At 35.2% G+C, this 20802-nt stretch overlaps 2 protein-coding genes across 13 annotated transcripts in view; one reads left to right on the top strand and one right to left on the bottom strand.

The window, feature by feature from the left end:
- The window catches only part of LOC108741046 (angiopoietin-related protein 2), a 19500-nt gene extending 7580 nt beyond the window's left edge, over positions 1 to 11920 (bottom strand). Inside the window, exons 1-2 of one of the 3 annotated variants that reach the window (XM_018475636.2) lie at positions 11839 to 11920; positions 6058 to 6337 (exon numbers count right to left, since the gene is read on the bottom strand). In XM_018475636.2, the coding sequence (XP_018331138.1) occupies positions 6058 to 6272 (215 nt within the window). In that variant the 5' untranslated portion in view covers positions 6273 to 6337; positions 11839 to 11920. Of the gene's footprint in view, positions 1 to 6057; positions 6338 to 10153; positions 10639 to 11838 lie in introns of those variants that run through there. The other 2 variants (XM_018475635.2, XM_018475637.2) reach the window with 2 other exon arrangements.
- On the top strand, positions 11270 to 20625 carry LOC108741047 (trimethyllysine dioxygenase, mitochondrial). 10 transcript variants are annotated; one of them, XM_018475643.2, is made up of 15 exons: positions 11270 to 11778; positions 11855 to 11972; positions 12032 to 12147; positions 12267 to 12484; positions 12544 to 12719; positions 13954 to 14178; positions 15845 to 15885; positions 15961 to 16035; positions 16131 to 16380; positions 16550 to 16685; positions 17037 to 17183; positions 18143 to 18270; positions 18334 to 18577; positions 18710 to 18916; positions 19689 to 20625. In XM_018475643.2, the coding sequence occupies exons 1-9, from the start codon at positions 11718 to 11720 to the stop codon at positions 16154 to 16156; spliced, it is 1056 nt and encodes a 351-aa protein (XP_018331145.1). In that variant the 5' UTR covers positions 11270 to 11717; the 3' UTR covers positions 16157 to 16380; positions 16550 to 16685; positions 17037 to 17183; positions 18143 to 18270; positions 18334 to 18577; positions 18710 to 18916; positions 19689 to 20625. The 10 variants fall into 10 exon arrangements, with proteins under 10 accessions (XP_018331145.1, XP_018331143.1, XP_018331147.1 ...); XM_018475641.2 differs by lacking the exon at positions 19689 to 20625 and having other exon boundaries at positions 18710 to 19049; XM_018475645.2 differs by lacking the exon at positions 19689 to 20625 and having other exon boundaries at positions 18312 to 18577; positions 18710 to 19049.
- Positions 20626 to 20802: the final 177 nt, after the last annotated feature.

The following is a 20802-nucleotide window of genomic DNA, read 5'->3' as shown; positions in this document are numbered from 1 at the left end:
GCTGCATTTTGATTTTCCAATACATGCTTTTTGAAATCAGTATTTTTTAAGCCTGTACATGAAAATTTTATTGTAGATGATGAAAAAATTATTTCGTAAAAATTTGAGCATTCAATTTTAATTTTACTATTCAACTTCCCACATATTTAATGCTAATTATTCTTTTAAATTACGATAAAATAGAAATTGCATATTTTATTGCAATAAAGTGGTATATCAATGGGTGAATAAAATATCTACCGCTATAAATTCTTATATGTATCAGAAAAAGTTGATTTCAAAAGAGCAGCGTCACACATTGAAGCTAATTTGTGCATATTTTCTGAATTACACGTTTAAATTTTTTTATTGCTGTCCGATACTTTGCGAAAGTTTCAACAAAACTGAAAAGACCTTTATATGTATAATATACGCGTATTGCGATAAATAGTATACATATTTTATAGAAAGTATAGATCGAGAAATCTTAGAGCGTGTATGTACATAGAACTGATCATTTTCGTCCCCTGTCTGTATACAATATGCACGTACATACACTATTTTGATAAATGCTACAAAAAAGTACCATTGTATTGGTTGCACTGAAATGTGGAACTCTGTCCGATTTTGTTTGTTGCTGAAAGTAGCCTTGGTTGTGATTAATGAATGCGAATGGGTTGTTACGTAAGAGGCGGCAGCGGTACAGATCAGGCAAAAAAAAACATAATTATTATCCTTCAGCGTATCTCTAGCAAGCTTCGAATTCGAGCGACTTAGGTAGAGATAGAATATACTGCGGCTGACGCGAAACAGTTGACTTTCCGTTCGTTTCCTATTTTTTGTTTTTCGCGCTGCTCTTCCGTAAAAATATTAATTTAGGAACTTCTACCTAGGTATATTTACGCACATACATAAATAATCTCCACGCCGATAACATTTTCTTCGATATTTTAATCTACTGTTTTAAAAACTGTCGGTTTCCTGACTCGAAACAATTAGTTCAACAAATTGTTTGATTCAAAAAATTATTTAAACATATTCTACGATATATTGTTGTCACTTATAAAGCGCTGATCTCAGACCCATATTTATTTTACAACTAGATCTCTACGTCTGTAATTGTCAATTATTTAATTTCACCTATCTGTAGCAGTAGGTGTGCAACTTTACTATTACAGCTACGTATTTACGTTTTGATTACATTTTATATTTATAATTGTATTTAGAATGTTATAATCTTTTAAAAGACTCCCTTTTTGCATGGCTATAAAACCGAATGCAAGTTTTGTAAAATAAATTATTGATTGATCTATGAAGGTACACATCTTTCGATTTAATTAGATTCGGATTTTGCGTCGAAAAATATTGAGAGCATCGCAATTACTCTGCTATAACTCATGACCTGCTTTTCTGATATACATTAATACCCTTATCTCAGAAAGCAAACATATTATCTTCTTATAATTTTGTATTCAACTTGCTCTCGTCATTAATAATCATTTAGCAGTTATATTCAAGTTATATATAAACAAAATTTGAGGGCGAGAAAATGGGCGACTAATGCGGTCATTCTTTATATCAATTTCTAAATTTTGTATGATGATGGTATTTAATCTTAATCTTAATCTTAAATAAGCCGGTCTTTTACCATTTCATCATTATTTACTTTGCTATATTTTCACGTAGATACTAGATTGACCTTACACTTTGGAATTCAACTTCATTTTTAATAAGCAAATGGTCGAATGCAATTTTTTCAGCCCATCCTTAAATAAAATCTTAGTTATATTCTTGCTTATATGCGATATATTATGCAAGTATACCTAAATAGCGTATTCTTTGTTTACTAAAATTTTCCAGAAAACGACGATTACTAGCAATAGCAATGACTCTTTTAATTGTTAACAATAAAATTACTCCTCTTGTGTCAGCATTCATTGTTTAGCTTGTTTTATGAGATCAAGGCTTAGAGTACAATAAATTATTAGCGACAAAAGTTTCTTTGTTTACTGCTCGCAGTTTTCCCGGCCTGCATATATCTATTACTAGCTTTTCCCCGCGGCTTCGCTCGCAGAAATTCATATTGTTTCTCCATAAAACATTTGAAAATCATATTCTATTTCTATATCCTACTAATTTCTTTAAAGGAAATTGATAGACCTTGCAAAGTGACAGTAGAACAAAGTAAATGATGTTCTCACTTATTACACAGAATTATTTTTTTTTGTTAGAAAGAGCCATTGTTAAGAAGCACCTAAGTATAACAAAAATTATCCACGATTCTGTAGTATTGTATGATAATTTTTGTTTTTAGTAAAATAAACATTTCATATTCATTAAACAATGCGTTAATAATCATTTTATCTACGTTGGTTATTGTGTAGTAAGTACGTACCATCTTGACTCACATTTGAGCTTAATATACATATTTATGCATAGATGTGTAAACAATAAGTAATATATATTTCCAATTTTAACAACAAGCTCACAATAATTATCCATAAAACAAACGTTTCTTTTTTACGCTTCGAAAATTTCCTTTTTTTCGACACGGAACCACGAGTAATAATTTTGAAGGTGAATCGTCATCATCGTAAGGTCTTCAACAGTAAACTGGTGGGACACGCACTTCCATTTCTTCCTATCAAGCAACTATTTGCGAACAGTAATCTGACCCTCTTGAGTCCTGTTTCTGCTTCTAACAAGTCTAACTAGCCATTCATGTATGAGATTGTCCTATCAACCTGTCTCGTCTATTTCGTCTATTTCCTATTAACTTCTATAACGCCCTTTGTTGGATACGCACCTCCACTCATTTCTATCCTGAGTTAATCTTCGGATTTCCATAAAACTAGAACGTCCTACATCCTTAACTGTTTGCCAACAGTAATCTAATCTATCTTGGCCGCTTTTTTTTATTGATTCATTGACCACCACAACAGAATCCTACTAATTTCCATAATGATCTATTAAGTAGTTTCATTTTTACAGAGAATCTTCTACGAATAGTACTCGCCTGCTACATATTTTCGTGATTTTCCAGCAGTTTGTCAACGTTAAACGGCGCCAAGCGATGCATTTTTTTATTTGCTTATTACACTTCCGTTTTACAATTTTTGTAATAGAAATTTTAATAGATACATCGGTACATATATGTATATATACCTTGCGTATAATGCTTCAAATTAATCCGCTGCAATGGTATTAATTTATAGGTACTTATGCTCCTATATTAGTAAAACAGTGTAAGAAACACTTGGTGTTCAAAAGTATTATAAAATGACTTGCCGAACGCTTATTTAAATAAAGGTGCGTGTAACATTGTTATGCAAATTATATTTTCACATGTCAACAAGCTAAGGTTACCTACTTAACCATTTGGTTATTTCTTTTGAGAAAAAAGGCAACGTTCTGTGTCAGATTCGAAATAATATTGTATGTAGCTTATAGTAATACTGTACCCACCAGGTTGTATATGTATAATCTTATAGCACGTATAAATACGCGCATACTTTATTTTTGATCGTAGGAAACATTGTATCTGCAGGTACTTATTTTATTAATAATCAAAATTTGTGTGTAAATCTATTTGAATAAAAATTACTATACACCTACTAAATTACATAAATGACAAACTACAATACGAACCGTTAATTTCGAAATTCAAAAAAGATTGTTAAAGGTGTGGGTTTGGAATACGACGTTGTACGGGTTCAAAACGTGGATGGTGGTTACGGCGGAAATGAAAAGGTTAGAATCGTTCGAAATGTGGTGTTGCAGGCGAATGATGAGGATACCGTGGATAGAGAAGGTTAGAAATGAGGAGGTACTGGAAAGAATAGGAGAACGAGGGCACTATGGAAGTCAATAAGAAACAGATGACATAGGTTGGTAGGACACTTTCCTCAGGCATGAAGGGCTAGTCATAGACATATTAGAGGCAGAAGTAACAGCTAAGAGGAGTAGTGTTTTAAGGAAATGTGAAGATCAGTTCAGGATTCGAAAGAGTGGAGGTGCGTATCCAACCAGTTTTAGGATTGACGACTTATGATGATGATGAAATAGACTTTAAGCTAATGAGGACAGAGGACAATAACAATATATGTAATAGTGTTAACGTATTATCTAATTTCATGTATATTAGCCTGTTTAGTGATTAAGATTTACTCCTCACTTTTTGCTTTGTTTGTGAACCTATCATTTTCCTAATCGTGAAGATTGAGCGGTTCTATTTCTTTCCAAGTTTCTAACGATTTTATTTTAATCCCACTGTATGTAGGCATATTACTGTAAAAATAGTGGCCTGTACGTTAATCTAATTTCCGATAGCGTGCTTCATTATAACTTTTCACATAACGTACACATTTACACTGTCTACATGCTATTATCATAATAGGACAATAAGTATATCCTTGATTTATTAAAGTACCTTTTTGCATTCACTTTCTATTTCACCGGAGGGTACAAAAACAATAAACCTCCTGCTGCTCACCAATAGTTTCAATATCAAGACGTACCAATACGGTTTCATATTTACCGACGGCGACGTGACAATCAAAGGTGTATAGTAATGTTGATAAGTACCAATATATATCTACGTATTTACGTTTTGAATAATAATAAGTGTAATTTAACTGGTCTAATTATCAATCTCGTCAAAAAGAAAAAAAGGATCACCAAGAATGAAGGAATCGTTTGCACGATATAGCCTGTGCTTTGTACGAATCAATTCAAAAAGTAACGGCGCATGAACTCATTCTAGTAATGTTCTCACTTATTTGTTTGTTATTTGGAAACAACATAAAATGAATGAACGACTAGAGTTTTTAAAAATTGACCTTCAGTTTTTAAAACTAATTGATAACAGTGGTGGTTATTGATTAGATCAAGTCTAATGAACCGTCTCGTTCCATTTTGGAAAAAATGCATTTCTGGATGATGAGAGAACTAACAATAATTGTATAAGACTTTGCAACAATTTATTCTTACGCAATCTAATGACAGTCCGAGTTTGTTCTAGCAGAACTAACAATAACTTCCCGACCGTTCAGCCATAGATCGAAAAATTTTTTATATGTATATACAACGAAACTTACTGGCGTCCATAAATAAAAAGAGATTGCGAATTTAAAGGAAACAGGCAAATGGGCAAGTGTAAGTGGTACATAGGTACATTACATACATTTATTGCTAGAGGTATTCGATACCTGTGCCTTAGCAAAATAAATGTGTATTACGACACCATCGTAGTCGCGGTCAACAGAAACGATATAAAGTATATGTACCTACATACATATATCTGAATACTTATGTATCAATGTACGTGTGTATATCATTGAGACATTCTCTTCATGCACGTAACCCGTTCGTTCTTTTCTTCTTTTCTTTTTTTTAATGATCAAAACAGTCCGGCAAATGGATATTTCAGCAGACACACCTTTCTTCTCATATCATGATGTAACATTATATTTTTAAATTCCCTCAAATAACTGTAACTATAACTACCATAATACATACCATGTGCGTACCTAATATTTGTAGAGATAGTTTTGATGAATTAATTGCTTAAAACGTCAAATGATGAAGGGAAATGGAGAGATTTCTTGTAGATAACGTGAATGCCGTTTATGATGATACTGTTTGTATATAAGGATAACATTTTATAATTTTCGCTGAGTTTGAATGTTAACAACTTGTGATCACGTACCATGTACAAACCTTCCTGTAATAAAAGTGTAATGCCTTCTTTTATAATGACAGCGTGCATACGACGTAAAAGAGTTGGGCCGATAAGGGTCGTTTTAAATCTTAACTGCATTTATTCAAATTGAAAAATATTCGTCTAAAGCTGAGCCGGTGGCCAGTTCGTGAGTGAAGGAAAATCGCCTAATTTGGGATGTTGGACTACCTCAAAACCAGTCAACAATTATTTCTAATTAAAATTGCAAAACGAAAAGGTCTGCAGCGTAAATAGGTGATAAGGGCAGCATGGGAATGCAGCCTAATTTATATTTGGCTTTAGTTTCTCTTCATACTTTCATCCTTAACTTACGTGATTCTCTTACTTTATGTACCAACCTGTTGTTGTTGTTGCTCGGTTCTGCTCTTACAGGTGTCTGTCCACTTTGAAGTGACGATTTCGCCGAACTCGTCCTTGCCTTCATCATCATTGTCCTGTTAAGTGCCATTTGGCTAGCACTCGTTTTGGGAAGTTGAGCTGAGAGAGATGACGAGCTTCTCACAGTCAATCCTATTACTATAGCCACGAGCAGGCACCACGCGGTACCCCTCATGGTCAATCCTGCTTCGACCTCAATAAAGGAGGGCTCTCGCTTATAAGTATCAAGTTATAAACCTACTAAAAAGAAAAATAGTAAATTATATATGTATCTACAAGAGTTTATTTTATGTTCATCTAACAAATAGAAATAAAATTAATTTAATTCGTTGAAACTAATTGACAAAAAGCGCTCTCACGGCACAAACATCATTAGCAGGAAATTATTTGTAAATAAGCTTGCCAAGTGTTACTAATTACGAGTAATACTCTGCCATTTGAATTTGTTTGGAGAAATTAAGTAAGCTGCTTGGAAGGTAATCTGTTCTACAAGTAGGCAATTTTTTCTTGCTGATACAAATCTAAATTTCTAATTAGTTCGGTTTCATCGACTACAAAAATAATTTCCACATTCTATCGTATAAAATACAAATATGAGGAAAATATCAGCACACATACATGTACATAGTAACGAAAAACGAATAGATATCACAACGTTTTTTAGGTATCAATTTTTGTTTTGTTTGTAATATACATTCACCTATAATAATTCCTTCATTAAAGCCAAACGAAATTAAATCTTCAACTCACAAAAAATAATTTGTTATGGAACTAGCGACCCGTCTCGGGTGTAGTGTACCTATATGACGGACGGGGGTCGTACAACCATAGAATATACAATGTTTAGGGTTGTTTTTTCATTAGACAGCAGAAACAGATTTTTGTACATAATTATGATGTATCTCGTAAAGTTTAACCAACGTTAGCAATGTAAGCGTCCAATTTTTTTTTAGTACTGTACTGTTTATACGTAGGCATTTTAAAATATTTACAGTTCCTTAATTAAAAACAAACGCGATTGGCAACATTTTGATCTTTGTAATAAACTGGTGGACTCCTGGGGGTCCATTAGGAGGAATGTTTTAAAATTTCCAGAAAATGTTTTTAAGCAGTTTCTAATTCCATCACTAAATAGGGAATAAAGTTTATATGAAGATGCATCAATTATTTTTTAAAGGTACGATTATGAATGTTTTTTCTACACTATTTGAATATAAGTAAGTACTAAAAAAAGGGTTTGAGTGATTTAAGGGTGGGTTTATAAAAACGAAATGACTAAATAGAATCGATAAAACAAACTTAAAGTGTTTAAACGATGTTTATTGTTTGGTCAAATTGTCACTATTGATAGTTTCAAAAAGAAATTGAATCTAATTGGAGAAAATACGAAACACGCATAGAAGTAATAAGACTGATATTTTTAGTCCTTAATTCCAACTTTAAGAATTACATTCTCTATATTTTGTTTTAAAGTTTTTTCTTTAGAAGTATTAACGGGAACTTGTTGGATTTATCGTTATTCAGCTTCAGCTTAGTCTACCACAAAGCTTTATAGTTCTTGTTTTACAAGGAATTTACTACTCTTCAAAAGTAGATTACTGCAGTAACTTGAACAACGTGATCTATTTTATATTAATATAATAGGCAATTTTGAACTATGTACGAAAAATATCATCTGACTAGTAAGGTAAGAGTAGGTCGAATCATTCAAAGTGTACCTACAGATTTTAGAGATTTGAGCTATACATTTGTAAGCCGTTCTTTATGTACAGAAAATTTGCTACAAAATTTATTTTTCTGTTCATTTTTGCTTAAGACATTGCGACAGAATGAAGTGTAACTGTTTGTTAGTGGTGATAAAACGAAAAAACCGTCAAATTTCGTATGCTTTTCGTAGAATTAAGGTTTAGCATTTTTTGAGAGTTCGGTTCCGATTTTTTCACACAATTTTATAACTGAAATGAAAATAACAAAAATGTTGGCTTGGAGCACACACAAGTGAACTAATTAGGTAATTTCAAATTCTGCTTTAAGTTGTGCATATAATTTTTGAAGTTTTACCGACACAGCAATCATTACGTGGCCATATTTCGCCTATACTGTTAATACATATTTCTTCAGGCGACGTTGTTGCTGTTAATTACTTTTAAAACTTCCAATGCAAGTCATGTCATTCCATAAATTGCTTGGATTATTTTGCATATATTAAATATTATTATAACAACTTATTCGTTTGAAGTGCTCATTACCGAAAACAAATGTGTTTGAAAATTAACAATTAGGTACATTGGTTATTTTTGTTTGATAGCTACTGTATAAGTGCTATATTCTAAGAAGTAATTATTCTTTATGAATACTACAACTTCCAATTTGTGTATGACATACCTAACAGGATTTGTTTTTGAAACATGTACAGTGTGTAGAAAACAGCGTCGTTTTCATTTTAAACTAGCTTTTACCCATGACTGTTCGCGCGAAAAAGTCCCATCGAAATCGGTTCAACCGCTTCCAGATAGACAAAAGGTATTAACCTAGATTGTTCTGAACAACCCCCTCTTCGTGTACATCTGCATATGTATAATGCTACATCGAAATCGGTTAAACAGCCGTTTCGAAGGTTAATCCGTATAGAGACAAAATCTATTTAAAGGTCGTTTGTGTCTGAATTTAAAAGGATTTTGTGTTTATTAATTACATGTCTACACTTGTGGGGTCGATAGTAGTACCGGATTCAAAGACGGGGAGGTAGGTGGGGCTGCAGCTTCAGCTATCAGGTCAGTTTTGCTATTAATATATGTTTAAACAATGATATATATACCTGTAATAAAGTGATTTTCTGCACTTTTTTGGTGTTATTATACGGGTACTATTCTTAAAAGGTCCCCGGAATGTTTTCGGCCGGTGACCTCATTTTCTTTCAATCCTTTAATCGAATAAATGAAGCTTTTAACATTTGTAACTAACTGCATGACAGTATCCGAAAAACTCCAGTTTCCAGTTACAATACTGTTTATTTTTATATTATTCTTCATACGTAAGAATTTAAATGTAAAAAATTCGTCTTTCCGACGTACCTAAAAAAAGCTTGTAGATCCGTATCAACGGGTTCTATAGAAAATATAACTATTATTAATAAGTAGTTATATTGTTACTATAAATTTCAAATGTATAAAATACCAGTAAGTTGGTTTTACGATTAATTGTTTAAATAACCAAATGACCGGTTAACGTTCAAACGCGACTAACTGAAACAAAATTGTTCCCTTCATAGAATTATGCGGTGGTTCTTTTTATTTACTCATTATGAAATCTGAAAACAATAAGAGATGGTTTTCAGAGAAACTTCCATCATCATCATAAGGTCGTCAGTCCTAAGACTGGTTGGACCCGCATCTCCACTCTTTCCTATCTTGCGCTAATCTTCGTATTTCCTCAAAGCTAGAGCAACCCATATCCTTAACTATTTGCGAACAGTAGTCTAATCTAGGTCTACCTTTACCCCTCCTAACTTCCCTTTCTGCCTCTAATATGTCTCTGAGTAGAAACTTCCAAAAGACATTTTTCTGTCCAAATGTGATTTATAACCGATTCTAGGAGTACAAGAACATAAATAATGAATAATGAACGCTCTAATGTATAATTTATACATGTAGCAGGGGAGGAGTATTAGCAGCAACGTGACGCTTCACTTATTAATGTAAGACAATGCGGTGCTTTTATTTAGCGGTATTTATCCAAGAAAGTTCCACTTCCTGTCCGGGGAGTACTGAAAAATAATATACGCACCAAGCCTAGGGGAGGAAATTAACATGCGATCTGAGGTATTCTTTGCGTATTAGGTGCATAATAGCGTAAGTAAGTACGTAATAATACCTATTGTCGTGGAATTCAAAGCATTTTCAGTTATATAAGACTTTATTGTAAGTACCTACTTTATTTTTATTGTTATTTTTACGGAACTAATAATATCTGGGTAATATGGGACTTAAAACCTACAACGGCGTAGCCCACCCAGCACCCTAACCAAGGCTACGCTTCTGAGGATTAGATACGTACCTCGGGTGAAATTTGCAGAGTATCCTTTAATTAAGTTCACTTCAGTAAATAACAAAAAAAAAAGTTATCAACACTTTCGTTCTTATCTAAGAAGTCTAGTAATGAGACGCCAATTTATAACGATAGCCAAGGCTTAACAATAATCGTCGCGTTCTCGCACAGTTAATTAATAATCGTCAATTTATTAAAATGCATTATTTATAAAAATTGTCTACGAATGGACAAACAGGAGGTGTGTGTACGACTGACGTGAATACTGACCGTACAAACCGCAAAGACAAGATCGCCGTTCACACAGATTCTACCACTTAGCAAGTAGGCCCTGAGGAAGAACTTTCACTTGCCAACCGTAACACGGAACACGATGACGCGTCGTGACGGCACGGTGACGCCGACGCCGTTATATTATTATTATTATTATAATGGGACGTAGCCATAGTGTCTACCTCAATAACATCGACTACTTCAGTTACTTACATACATATGTAAAGAATATAGTATTTACATTAAACAGTATTTTTCTTTATAAAAAAAGGAAACCAGAAATGAAATGGCGTTTTTTTTGAATATCAAAAACGGTAAAAAGTTATTTTCTGTTTTTTTTTTGCTTACTTATACGTATGTAGAATGGAATGCATTTAACGAATCGCGTTACTTTCAAGTGCATTTCCCATTTTTCTCGAAGACAAATCGTCCTATCGAGGTCTATAAAATACCATTGTGTGGGTATTTTAATTATATATCTCCAAATGGTATATTAAAAGTCACAAGATTTATTGAATACAGGCACATTCCATTCCAAAGTAAAGTAAAAAAACGAAAAACAAATAACCTCTTGTTACCATTTTTTTTTGTTCAAAAGAAACCTGACAATGCTGTCAAGCAATAAGCCTTTTTATGTCGGAAAGTCACATAATATGAATGAAATATTCACGGCAGGAAAACATGCAATATTCTTCGTTCCAAATGACATACACTTAATGAACACCCTGTATGGACACGAAACCCATTTTGATCTTGTACCCTTCTAGGTATTTACATGTATGATAGTGACATGCATTTATAAAACGATTCACCAAATGACCTTTCTTCTGCCACAGCAGTTATGTAACGATCACAACTATGTACCGATATAATCAATGCCACAAATGCAACATTTAAGTAAGCCATAATAGTACGCATGAGTTTGGACATTTGATGAAAGAAAGATGTTATTAACCACCTACGCATTTGTTATTGCTGTACGTTCATTATGTACTTAAACATAATTAGACAATTGATGGTCAAAGACATTAATCAATAAGTACTGATATTTGAGGCATTCAAAAAGCATAAAAATTTCCACAGTATGATTTATTTTATTTAGATAGATTTTTTCAATAAGGTGTCAATTTTTTGTTCGAAAATTCTCTAATGTTTTGTTATTATCGCGCAGTGAAATATGAAACTGACCGTCAGTGATCTCTTATCTCTTACGACAGAGATAATTAAGAATCATTTTGTAATGTTCTCACCATCATACGTATAAACTTGGTAATTTATATTAGTTTATTGAAAAGTGAACATGATAAGAGGAACTAAGGAATTGCTCAAATTGACCATATTCCATACCGAAATCGAATTAAGTGAGTAATGATTATGTACCTACTTTATTGTTATGGTTTATTAATTATGTAAACACGTACCTACTCATTTTTTAAGGGCGTCTCTCGCTAAAACCATTTCACGATCATTTCAAAATAATATTTACACATGGAAACGAAGAAAACGGTAATCCTTCACAAATGCTTTACTATTTTTGGTTGAGAGATCACTGTAGGTAATTTTCTCTTTTATTTTTATAACTTTCATTCGTTTTTAATTAATGGCAATTTACAGATGTGGAGAATGCATCAATAGCAGAACATTTCAAAAATCTTATCATATATTGGATATCCCGTTAAATGTTAAACCCATCCAGTATCACCTTGAAGAAAAACAACTGTCAGTTATATGTAAGTTCAATTTGCACCTTTAATAAGACGTGTTTTTTCGAATTTTATTTGAGATGCCCCCATGGTTTCTGTAATTATAAATTATACTCCTCAAAATGCAATTACCTATTATTTTTCAGGGGACGACGGGCATAGTTCTGAATTTTCTTTAGAATGGCTCAAAAATGTACACCAGCCTATTGTACGTCAGAGAGAATATTTTTTTTGGAATAAAGATACGGGAAGCGATATTGTGGATAACTCAATTTCTTTAGATGAAATTAAAAAGAATAAGACCAAGTGCCAAATAAAATTACTTAAATCTCTTTTAAAATACGGATTTGCATTTATTGCTGGCGTAAGGATAGCGTTATTTATAATATGTTATTTGTTTATCTATTTTCTCATTTTATGTAGATCGAGCCGACGCTTAATGCTACCGAAAATGCTATAACGACTTTTTTCCCTGTTAATAAGACACATTTTGGTGACATGTGGCAAGTGACCAACAATTATCTTCACAATGACACAGCCTACACTGATAGTTTTTTAGCACCACATACTGATAACACATATTGGACAGAAGCCGCTGGGTGAGAACTTTTATTGAATGACATTCATTTGAAATATCAGTTACATTCAAAATATGAATACCGAAACTTAAATACCAATCCCTACTTGTTATATTATGTACTTCAAATGCCTTATTCTTGTTATAATCTTTTCTAAACTTGTTGCAAAAAAAAACGGGTATTTATAGTATAAGGGCGAAATTTCGGGGATATGCCTGGACGTCGTAACTGCCTCCAGACTTAACGATACGGTAGACAATCTCCGTGCAGGAGGACGGGCAGGACTCGTGGTGGAAAAGAAGTCGCCGGCCACCCTGAGGGACGTGTCATAAAGCTTTTGAGAAGGAGATGCTTTCCGGTCCTCTTTATAAGCTGTACGGAGGCCGAGTAGGACGAAGGGAAGCCGGTTCGGCCATGGTGTCTCTGGGTCGCACATGAGAGCACCTTCCTTGGTGCGATGTTAGCGCTTCACCATCCCGTTGGACTGTGGGTGGAAAGGCGTCGCGTGGATTCTGGAGACTCCTAGAAGCCTGGTGAACTTGAACCCTTAATCTGAGGTGAAGGGCAGAAGGGTATTGTAAAGATTGATCCATCGGTCAACGAGAGCCTTGACGACGGTAATGGCCTGCTGGCCACCTGTCGATCACGATAAGGCAGTACTGGTACCCTGTATACAAAGGCAGTTTGACGATGTCGACGTGGATGTGGTCGAAGCGTCTTTAGGTACTTCGGAGTTGCCGAGGACCGAACGGTTGTACGAGAGGGTAAGAAAAATCGATGAACGGGTATTTGGTGAGCTTTTATTTTCAATGGCGATTATCGGAAAACGACCGCAACACGCACACTACACCACACTCTCGTCCGACGTCATGAACACTTTTGCAGCTGTTGATGCAACACAGGAAAAAATCGCGAAAAGCGAATAAAGTCAGTAAGTCGGGGCCATCAATATGGATGCACTACGATAGGCGTTTGAAAGCCACGGGAAATCGGAAGGCTAGGATCCGAGGTAAACACAAAAGAACGGCACCAGGAACAACTATTCTCTTTTCAATCGCAAAACACTCACCGCGGAAGCGACCAGTGGTGGAATACAATATAGACAGATGTATTTATGTATTATCACGTACATGCTTGTAGATAACAGTAATATCAAACCCTGACGATCTTTTGTGATTTAAGTAAAACGAATGGCATGAGCCAAAAATTTTACGCAATTTTTGTGTTAATATGCTTGCTTGTACACTTGTTTTAGTTTAATAGCATTTCACATGCTTTCTTATGAGGGTACAGGAGGAAATACACTATTGGTTGACGGATTCAACGCCGCCACTAATTTAAAAAACAACCGTCCAGAGTTGTACGATACTTTAACAAAAAATGTAATTGAATGGGAATATGTGGACGAAGGCGTTCATTACAGTAACATCGATCATATAATTAAACATCATCCATTAACAAAGGACTTATGGCAAATTCGGTAAGGTTTCTTTCACATTATTTGCCTATGTATAAAACAAAAAAAAATTATTACACGCCCTTCTATTGTTTTCGAGACTTTTAGAACTATTTCATTTTCTTTATGCGCGTGTAAAATGTAGAATATGCATGATACTGTGTATTATTACATGTAGAATGAGGAAACTCAGTCTTACATTGTATATAATTTTGTATCTTATATTCATAACGACATGCAAGTGTTAATGTAGTTGCATAAGACTACGTATTTTTAGATTTAATGTTTATGATAGAGCAGTACTAAGAACACTTCCTTCCGAAAAGATACTAAATTTTTATAAAGCGTACACAGCATTTGGGGCAGAAATTGGAAATAAAAACAATGAACTTAATATAAAATTAATACCCGGTACAATTTTGTTAATCGATAATTGGCGGGTAATGCATGGCAGAGAATCGTTTACTGGTTTAAGGATTTTGGGAGGATGTTACGTATCAAGAGCAGATTGGTTAAGCACAGCCAAAAACTTTGGGCTTTCCGTCTATTAATTTTCCTACGAATTAAAAAAGGTACTTTTTCTTTTGACTCAAAAGAAATCACAATTCTACTTAGATTAAAAAGAAATAACTATAAAATTTTATTACAAACAAGACTAAATTAATGGTATCAGATAATGGGTACATTTAACATTTTCTAAACGTCTAATTTTTAAATAGAAGAGTATATTTTGTTTAATAACAGTACACTGTATATTTGTTATTTTTCCGTTTATACGCATGTCGGCCTCAAAGAATTCGCCTTATTCGTTCAGAGCATAATCTCGTGTCTAGGCTGAATCAATTAAATGTGACCCCACAATTAACATGTCACGTTACTTTTAACATGTAACCATATGTTTTGTTTTGAATATGTAAAATCAATATATTCCATTAAAATAACACACTTGTGTATTCATTACATTTCCTTTTTGTCTACACGAGAGCCAACCTTCCTGGCGTTTACCACTTTGCCAGAAAAAGGTGAAAACCAGAAAAGTTCAATCTCGTAATATGATGATCATTCGTCCACATCATTGGGGGATCTGTAGGCCTATTTGTGGTTAATGCATCGCAAGAAGAGGTAAACCCCCAGACTTTACCACTTTGCTTTAATAAGGTGAAAGCCAGAAAAGCTGAACCTCGTAATGTGGTGATTACACGTCCACATCACGGGGGCGCTGTAGACCTTATCGTGGCCAATATCTATATCGCTTAAAGAAGAAACCCCCCCTAACCGTCACCATTTTGCCTGAAGAAGGTCAAAACGAGAAAAGTTGAATCTCCTAACGTGGTGATTATTGGTGCATACCATTGGGGGCTCTGTAGGCCTAATTGTGGCCTGTCCATCGCTTAAAGAAACAACCCCCCAATCCTTGTCATTCTGTCTGAAAAAGGTCAATACCAGAAGAGTTGAATCTCCTAATGTGGTACTTGTTGGTCCATATTATTAGGGGCTCTCTAGGCCTAATCATGGTCAGTCAAAAATGCTTTCACCAATAGTTGGTCCGTACCGTAGTGTACAGGAAAAATTTAATTACGAAGGAAAAAAATATAAACATTTTTAAAAATTTTGAATTTTTCATCAACACCGAATGACGTTTTTATTTTAATTAAGCAATATTGAAACTTTAGTTTCTCCTTTATTATAGGGTCTATGACTATCACATGAGGGACACAGAAAGAGCCCCACGTAAGGACAATATAAATAGAAGTAACCGTTGAGTGTTTTGCAAAAGTTAAAAGTTCAATTTCAACCCTATTATAGGGGCTAAGATTCTCAAAATCTTTCAGAGAACGTGGAAGGAGCCTCACACAAGGATAATAAGGGCAGAAATAACCGGTGAGCATTTTGCACCGCTCATTTTTAAAATCGTCTTGTTTATACTATTATTTTAATTAAGCAATATTGAAAGTTTATTTTCTCCCTTACTATAGGGTCTAAGATCGTCAATTTCACATGAGGGACGTAAAAGGAGCCCCACGCAAGGACAATATGGACAGAAGTAACCGGTGTGCTTTTTGCACCCCTAATTTTTAAAATCTCTTTTTACATCTAAGAATGTCAAAATCATATGAGCGACGTAGAAGAAACCCCACGCAAGGACCAAATGGACATAAGTAACCGCCGAATATTTTGAACCATTTTTTGTTAAAATCCTCTTGTTTGTTAGCATCTAATTCTTAAGTAAGTGATCCTTGTTTTTTTTGTTGTGTATATGACGAATAAGTTATTGTAATGTCTTAAAGAATGCTTAGCCGCCTTCGTGTGATGATGCAAGCGAGTTTTAATTACAACACTAGTATAAACTTCACCAGTACATTGTTCGAAACATTAACTTGCTTTTTATTTTTAGGAAGCCGTTTAAGTAATTCGAAATCACAATTAATTTATTAATAGCTACACTTATGAACAGAGGAGCCGTTTGATAATTATTCCAGTAGGGTATGCAGGTAATGCTAGTAAAGAGGCTGAACGGATCATATCTAATAGTGAGTTCATTTGGACATTATATTATAGGCTAAATTTTTGAAACTGTAACATGTTTATTTAATTTGACCAGGGTATGCTTTGCTCTGTCTGGTATTTTTCCGTTCATGTATCGTTGTCGCATGGAACGCACCCAATTTCTTCATAGCATAAATTGAGGTTAACATGCATCTACGGTAATGTGATACTGTTATTTTGACAATTTATTGTGTTTTGTAATGTGTATGCTTCTTCATTGTAATACTTTTGTTGATTTTGGTATTTCAGTTGGTTTTTGGTGCGTTTTTGTTATTTATTTCATGTTATTTACTAAATCAATTTGTTAATTTGTTTTTCATGTCGATTATTTTAAGATGGTTGACTTAATAGTCTACTGTAGTGTAGGACTCTCTGGACTTTGTTGTTTGCTGCTTACCATTAACCTATAACGAATTTGCAGTCAAATGGCAATGCAATATCAGGGGATCGTGTTTGTGATTGTGTCAGCATCTAATTCTTAAGTAAGTAATCCCTTGTTCTTAGTTGTTGACCATATGTTGATTAAGTGATTATGATGTCTTAAAGCAACACTGAACCACCTTCCTGTGATGATACAAGGGAGTTTTTATTAACAAAACTAGTATAAAATTCCCCAGTACAATGTTCGAAAAGGTTAACTTGCTTTTTATAAGAAACGAGCACTTTACTATTAGCAAGCTGTTTAAGTAATTCGTAATCACAATTAATTATACAAAGTTACAATGATGTCTTAAAGCAACACTGAACCACCTTCCTGTGATGATACAAGGGAGTTTTTATTAACAAAACTAATATAAAATTCACCAGTACAATGTTCGAAAAGGTTAACTTGCTTTTTATAAGAAACGAGCACTTTACTATTAGCANTATAAAATTCACCAGTACAATGTTCGAAAACGTTAACTTGCGTTTTATGAGAAACGAGCACTTTACTATTAGCAAGCTGTTTAAGTAATTCGTAATCACAATTAATTTATAAAAAGTTACACTTATTTAAATCACTCAATGAATAGAGGAGCCGTTTGACAATTACTTCAGTAGGGTATGCAGGTAATGTTAGTAAGGAGGCTGAATGGATCATATGTAATAGTGAGTTCATTTGGACATTATATTATAGGCTAAATTTTTGAAAATGCAACATGTTTATTTAATTTGACCAGGGTATGCTTTGCTTTGTCTGGTATTTTTCCTTTCATGTATCGTTAGTCGTATGGAACGCACCCATTTTCTTCATAGCATAAATTGAGGTTAACATGCATCTATGGTAATGTGATGCTGTTATTTTGACAATTTATCGTGCTTTGTAATGTGTTGGTTTCTTCATTGTAATGCTTTTGTTAATTTTGGTATTTCAGTTGGTTTTTGGTGCGTTTTTGTTATTTATTTTATGGTATTTACTTAATGACATAATTAATTTGTTTTTCTTATCGATTTTTTGCAGATAGTTGACTTAATAGTCTACTGTGCTGTAGGACTCCCTGGACTTTGTTGTTTTCTGCTTATAATTAACCTAGAACGAATTTGCAGTCAAATGGAAGGGCAGTATCTGAGAATCATCTATGTGATTGTGTGAGCATTTAATTCTTAAGTCAGTAATCCCTTCTTCTTAGTTGCTGACTATATGTTGGTTAGGTGATAATGATGTCTTAAAGCAACGCTGAACCATCTTCCTGTGATGATACAAGGGAGTTTTTATTAACAAAACTAGTATAAAATTCATCAGTGCAATGTTCGAAAAGTTTCAGTTGCTTTTTATAAGAAACGAGCACTTTACTATTAGCAAGCTGTTTAAGTAATAGGTGTTCACTATTAATAAAAACAAAGAAGAAAAACAGAGAAGAAGATTGATAGATAGCTGAGCTGATCATAAATATCAGTGAGTTCATTTGACATTGGGCTACTTTTGTTAATTTTGCTACTTCATTTCGTTTATGGTGCTTTTTTGTTATATGTTTCATATTATTTCTTTTATAACAGTTAATTTGTTTTTCTTGTCGGTTATTTACAGATCATTGACTTAATAGTCTACTGTGCTGTAGGACTCCCTGGACTTTGTTGTTTGCTGCTTACCGCTACCCTAACAACAATTGGCAGTCAATAATGGTGGGAATAAAGGCCATTATACTGTTTATTCATATAAACTGATAAATAAGTTCATAATTACATTAAGGCGCTATGCATGCTATAGCTATAGAAGATGAGTTAATGATTCATAGTGAGTACATTTAACATTCTAGTGTTTTTATTAGTTTGAAATACATAAGAAGTACATTTTCTTAAACAACTGTACAGTAAGTTTCGAAGTTGTCATATGTTATTTGTTTAATAATGCTACGCTGTGTACTTGTTATTTTTCTGTTCATCTGAATTCGAGCCTCATATCACCATATCCCACACCCAAGTCTCGTACCCTAAATGCGACACCGCACATCCACAGCAAATGGCCACACACTTCATGCCCCAGTTATGCCACCTATCGCGTAACACCATACACACATCTAACGCCACTCCCAGATCTGGTATCTCAAATCCGCTTCCGATGTGTGTTGAACGCCTCATGCGGGAGTGGCCCTATCTCGAGGTCGCGAATGTTGTGCCAGGTATCCCATGCGGTATTCGGACAGCAATATTCCGGAATCGGGGTGCGGTGTTTGCTGCAGAGGCCGGAGGTCCCTAGTCAGATTTCGATGTCCGGTATGAAGAGTGCGATATAGGGGTCCGTGCCGGTATTAGAAATTCGGAACTAGGGGTCAGGGGTAAGGTACTGAGGTGCTGTACGAGAGTGTGAGGCGCTGGAGGTCGGGAGTGTTGTATCAGGGTGCGGTGTCAGGAAAGATGGGGTGCGGTGTCCACGTTCGGTACTATGTGTGGTGTGAAATATATTTTTGGTATCCAGGTCCGACGTTCTGAACGTTGTGCCAGGGGTGCGACATTTGGTGTCGTCGATTGGGTATTCTCGGTATTTGATGCACGGTACTTTGTTTCAGATAAGCGCCGTTCGGCGTAGTGTTCCTATGACGGCATTCAACAACTAGTGGATAGTATGTGGAAACCTACGGACGTGAAAGGTATTGTGCCTTGTATCTGTTGGCGCCCCTTGTTTGTTGCAAGGCATTCGGCAACTGATGTGTAGAACATTCGGCGTTGCGGTCTAGAAATGCAGTACTCGGTAGTCAGTGAGTTGTGTCCGGTGTCAGGAGATTATGCCTTGTCCGATACGGTTCACCAGGGTTCATGTAACAGGTAAGTGATAAACGTTACGTTTTTGGTGTCTAGTAGCACTAGATGTAGGGGTCGTCTCGTCAGGTTAGGTCAGGACAGGTAACGTCTGGGCATTTCGGGTCAGATCAGGTGGAATCAGTTCAGGTCGGGTTGGATCAGGTCAAGTTGTATTGGGTCTGGCAAGGTCGGATTAATTCGTGTTGCGTCAGAATAGGTCAATTCAGGTCGGGCATGGTCGGATTAGGTCAGGTGAAGTCGGGTCATTTCAGGTCGAATTAGATCATGTCGGGTCAGATCAGGTTGGGTCAATTCCATTCAGGTCGGGTCGGGCCAGGTCAGGTCGCATTGGGTATGGTCAGGTCGCGTTAGCTCGTGCTACGTCGGTTTAGGTCATGCCAGTTTGGGTTCGGTCAGGACAGGTAAAGTCTAGTCACATTAGGTCGGGTCAGGTTAGGTGGTGTCAGTTCAGGTGAAGTCGGGTCATGTCGAGTCCGGTAAGGTTAAGTTGGGTCGGGTCGTTAGGTCAGATCGCGTTAGTTAGGGTCATATAGAGACAGTTTAAGTCAGGACAGGTCAGGTGAGGACGTATTAGGACGGGTCAGGCCAAGTTAATTCGTGTTGCGTCGGGTCCAACCCAACCAACCCCACCCTACATAATCCAACCAAACTCAACCCAACATAACCCAACCCAACACAACTTAATCCAACCAAACCCAACCGAACCCAACATAACCCAACCAAACCTAACCCAACATAACTCAACCAAACCCAACATAACCCAACCCAACCCAACCAAACCCAACAGAGCCCAACCCAACCCAACCCAACATAACCTAATCGAACCCAACCCAATCTAACCCAACATAATCCAACCCAACC

This window comes from Agrilus planipennis, unplaced genomic scaffold (genome assembly GCF_000699045.2).
Source record: "Agrilus planipennis isolate EAB-ADULT unplaced genomic scaffold, Apla_2.0 scaffold156, whole genome shotgun sequence".
Lineage (NCBI taxonomy): Eukaryota > Metazoa > Arthropoda > Insecta > Coleoptera > Buprestidae > Agrilus > Agrilus planipennis.
Note: the sequence above shows the minus strand (reverse complement) of the source record. Positions and strands in the feature narration are given on the sequence as shown.

Bases quoted from the DNA above. Each gene is read 5' to 3' on its own strand.
- LOC108741047 (XM_018475640.1), top strand. From the start codon at position 11,718: ATGATAAGAGGAACTAAGGAATTGCTCAAATTGACCATATTCCATACC. The intron at 11,779-11,854 runs GTGAGTAATGAT...TCATTTTTTAAG, and splicing joins CCATACCGAAATCGAATTAA to GGCGTCTCTCGCTAAAACCA. The intron at 12,148-12,266 runs GTAAGTTCAATT...ATTATTTTTCAG, and splicing joins AAAACAACTGTCAGTTATAT to GGGACGACGGGCATAGTTCT.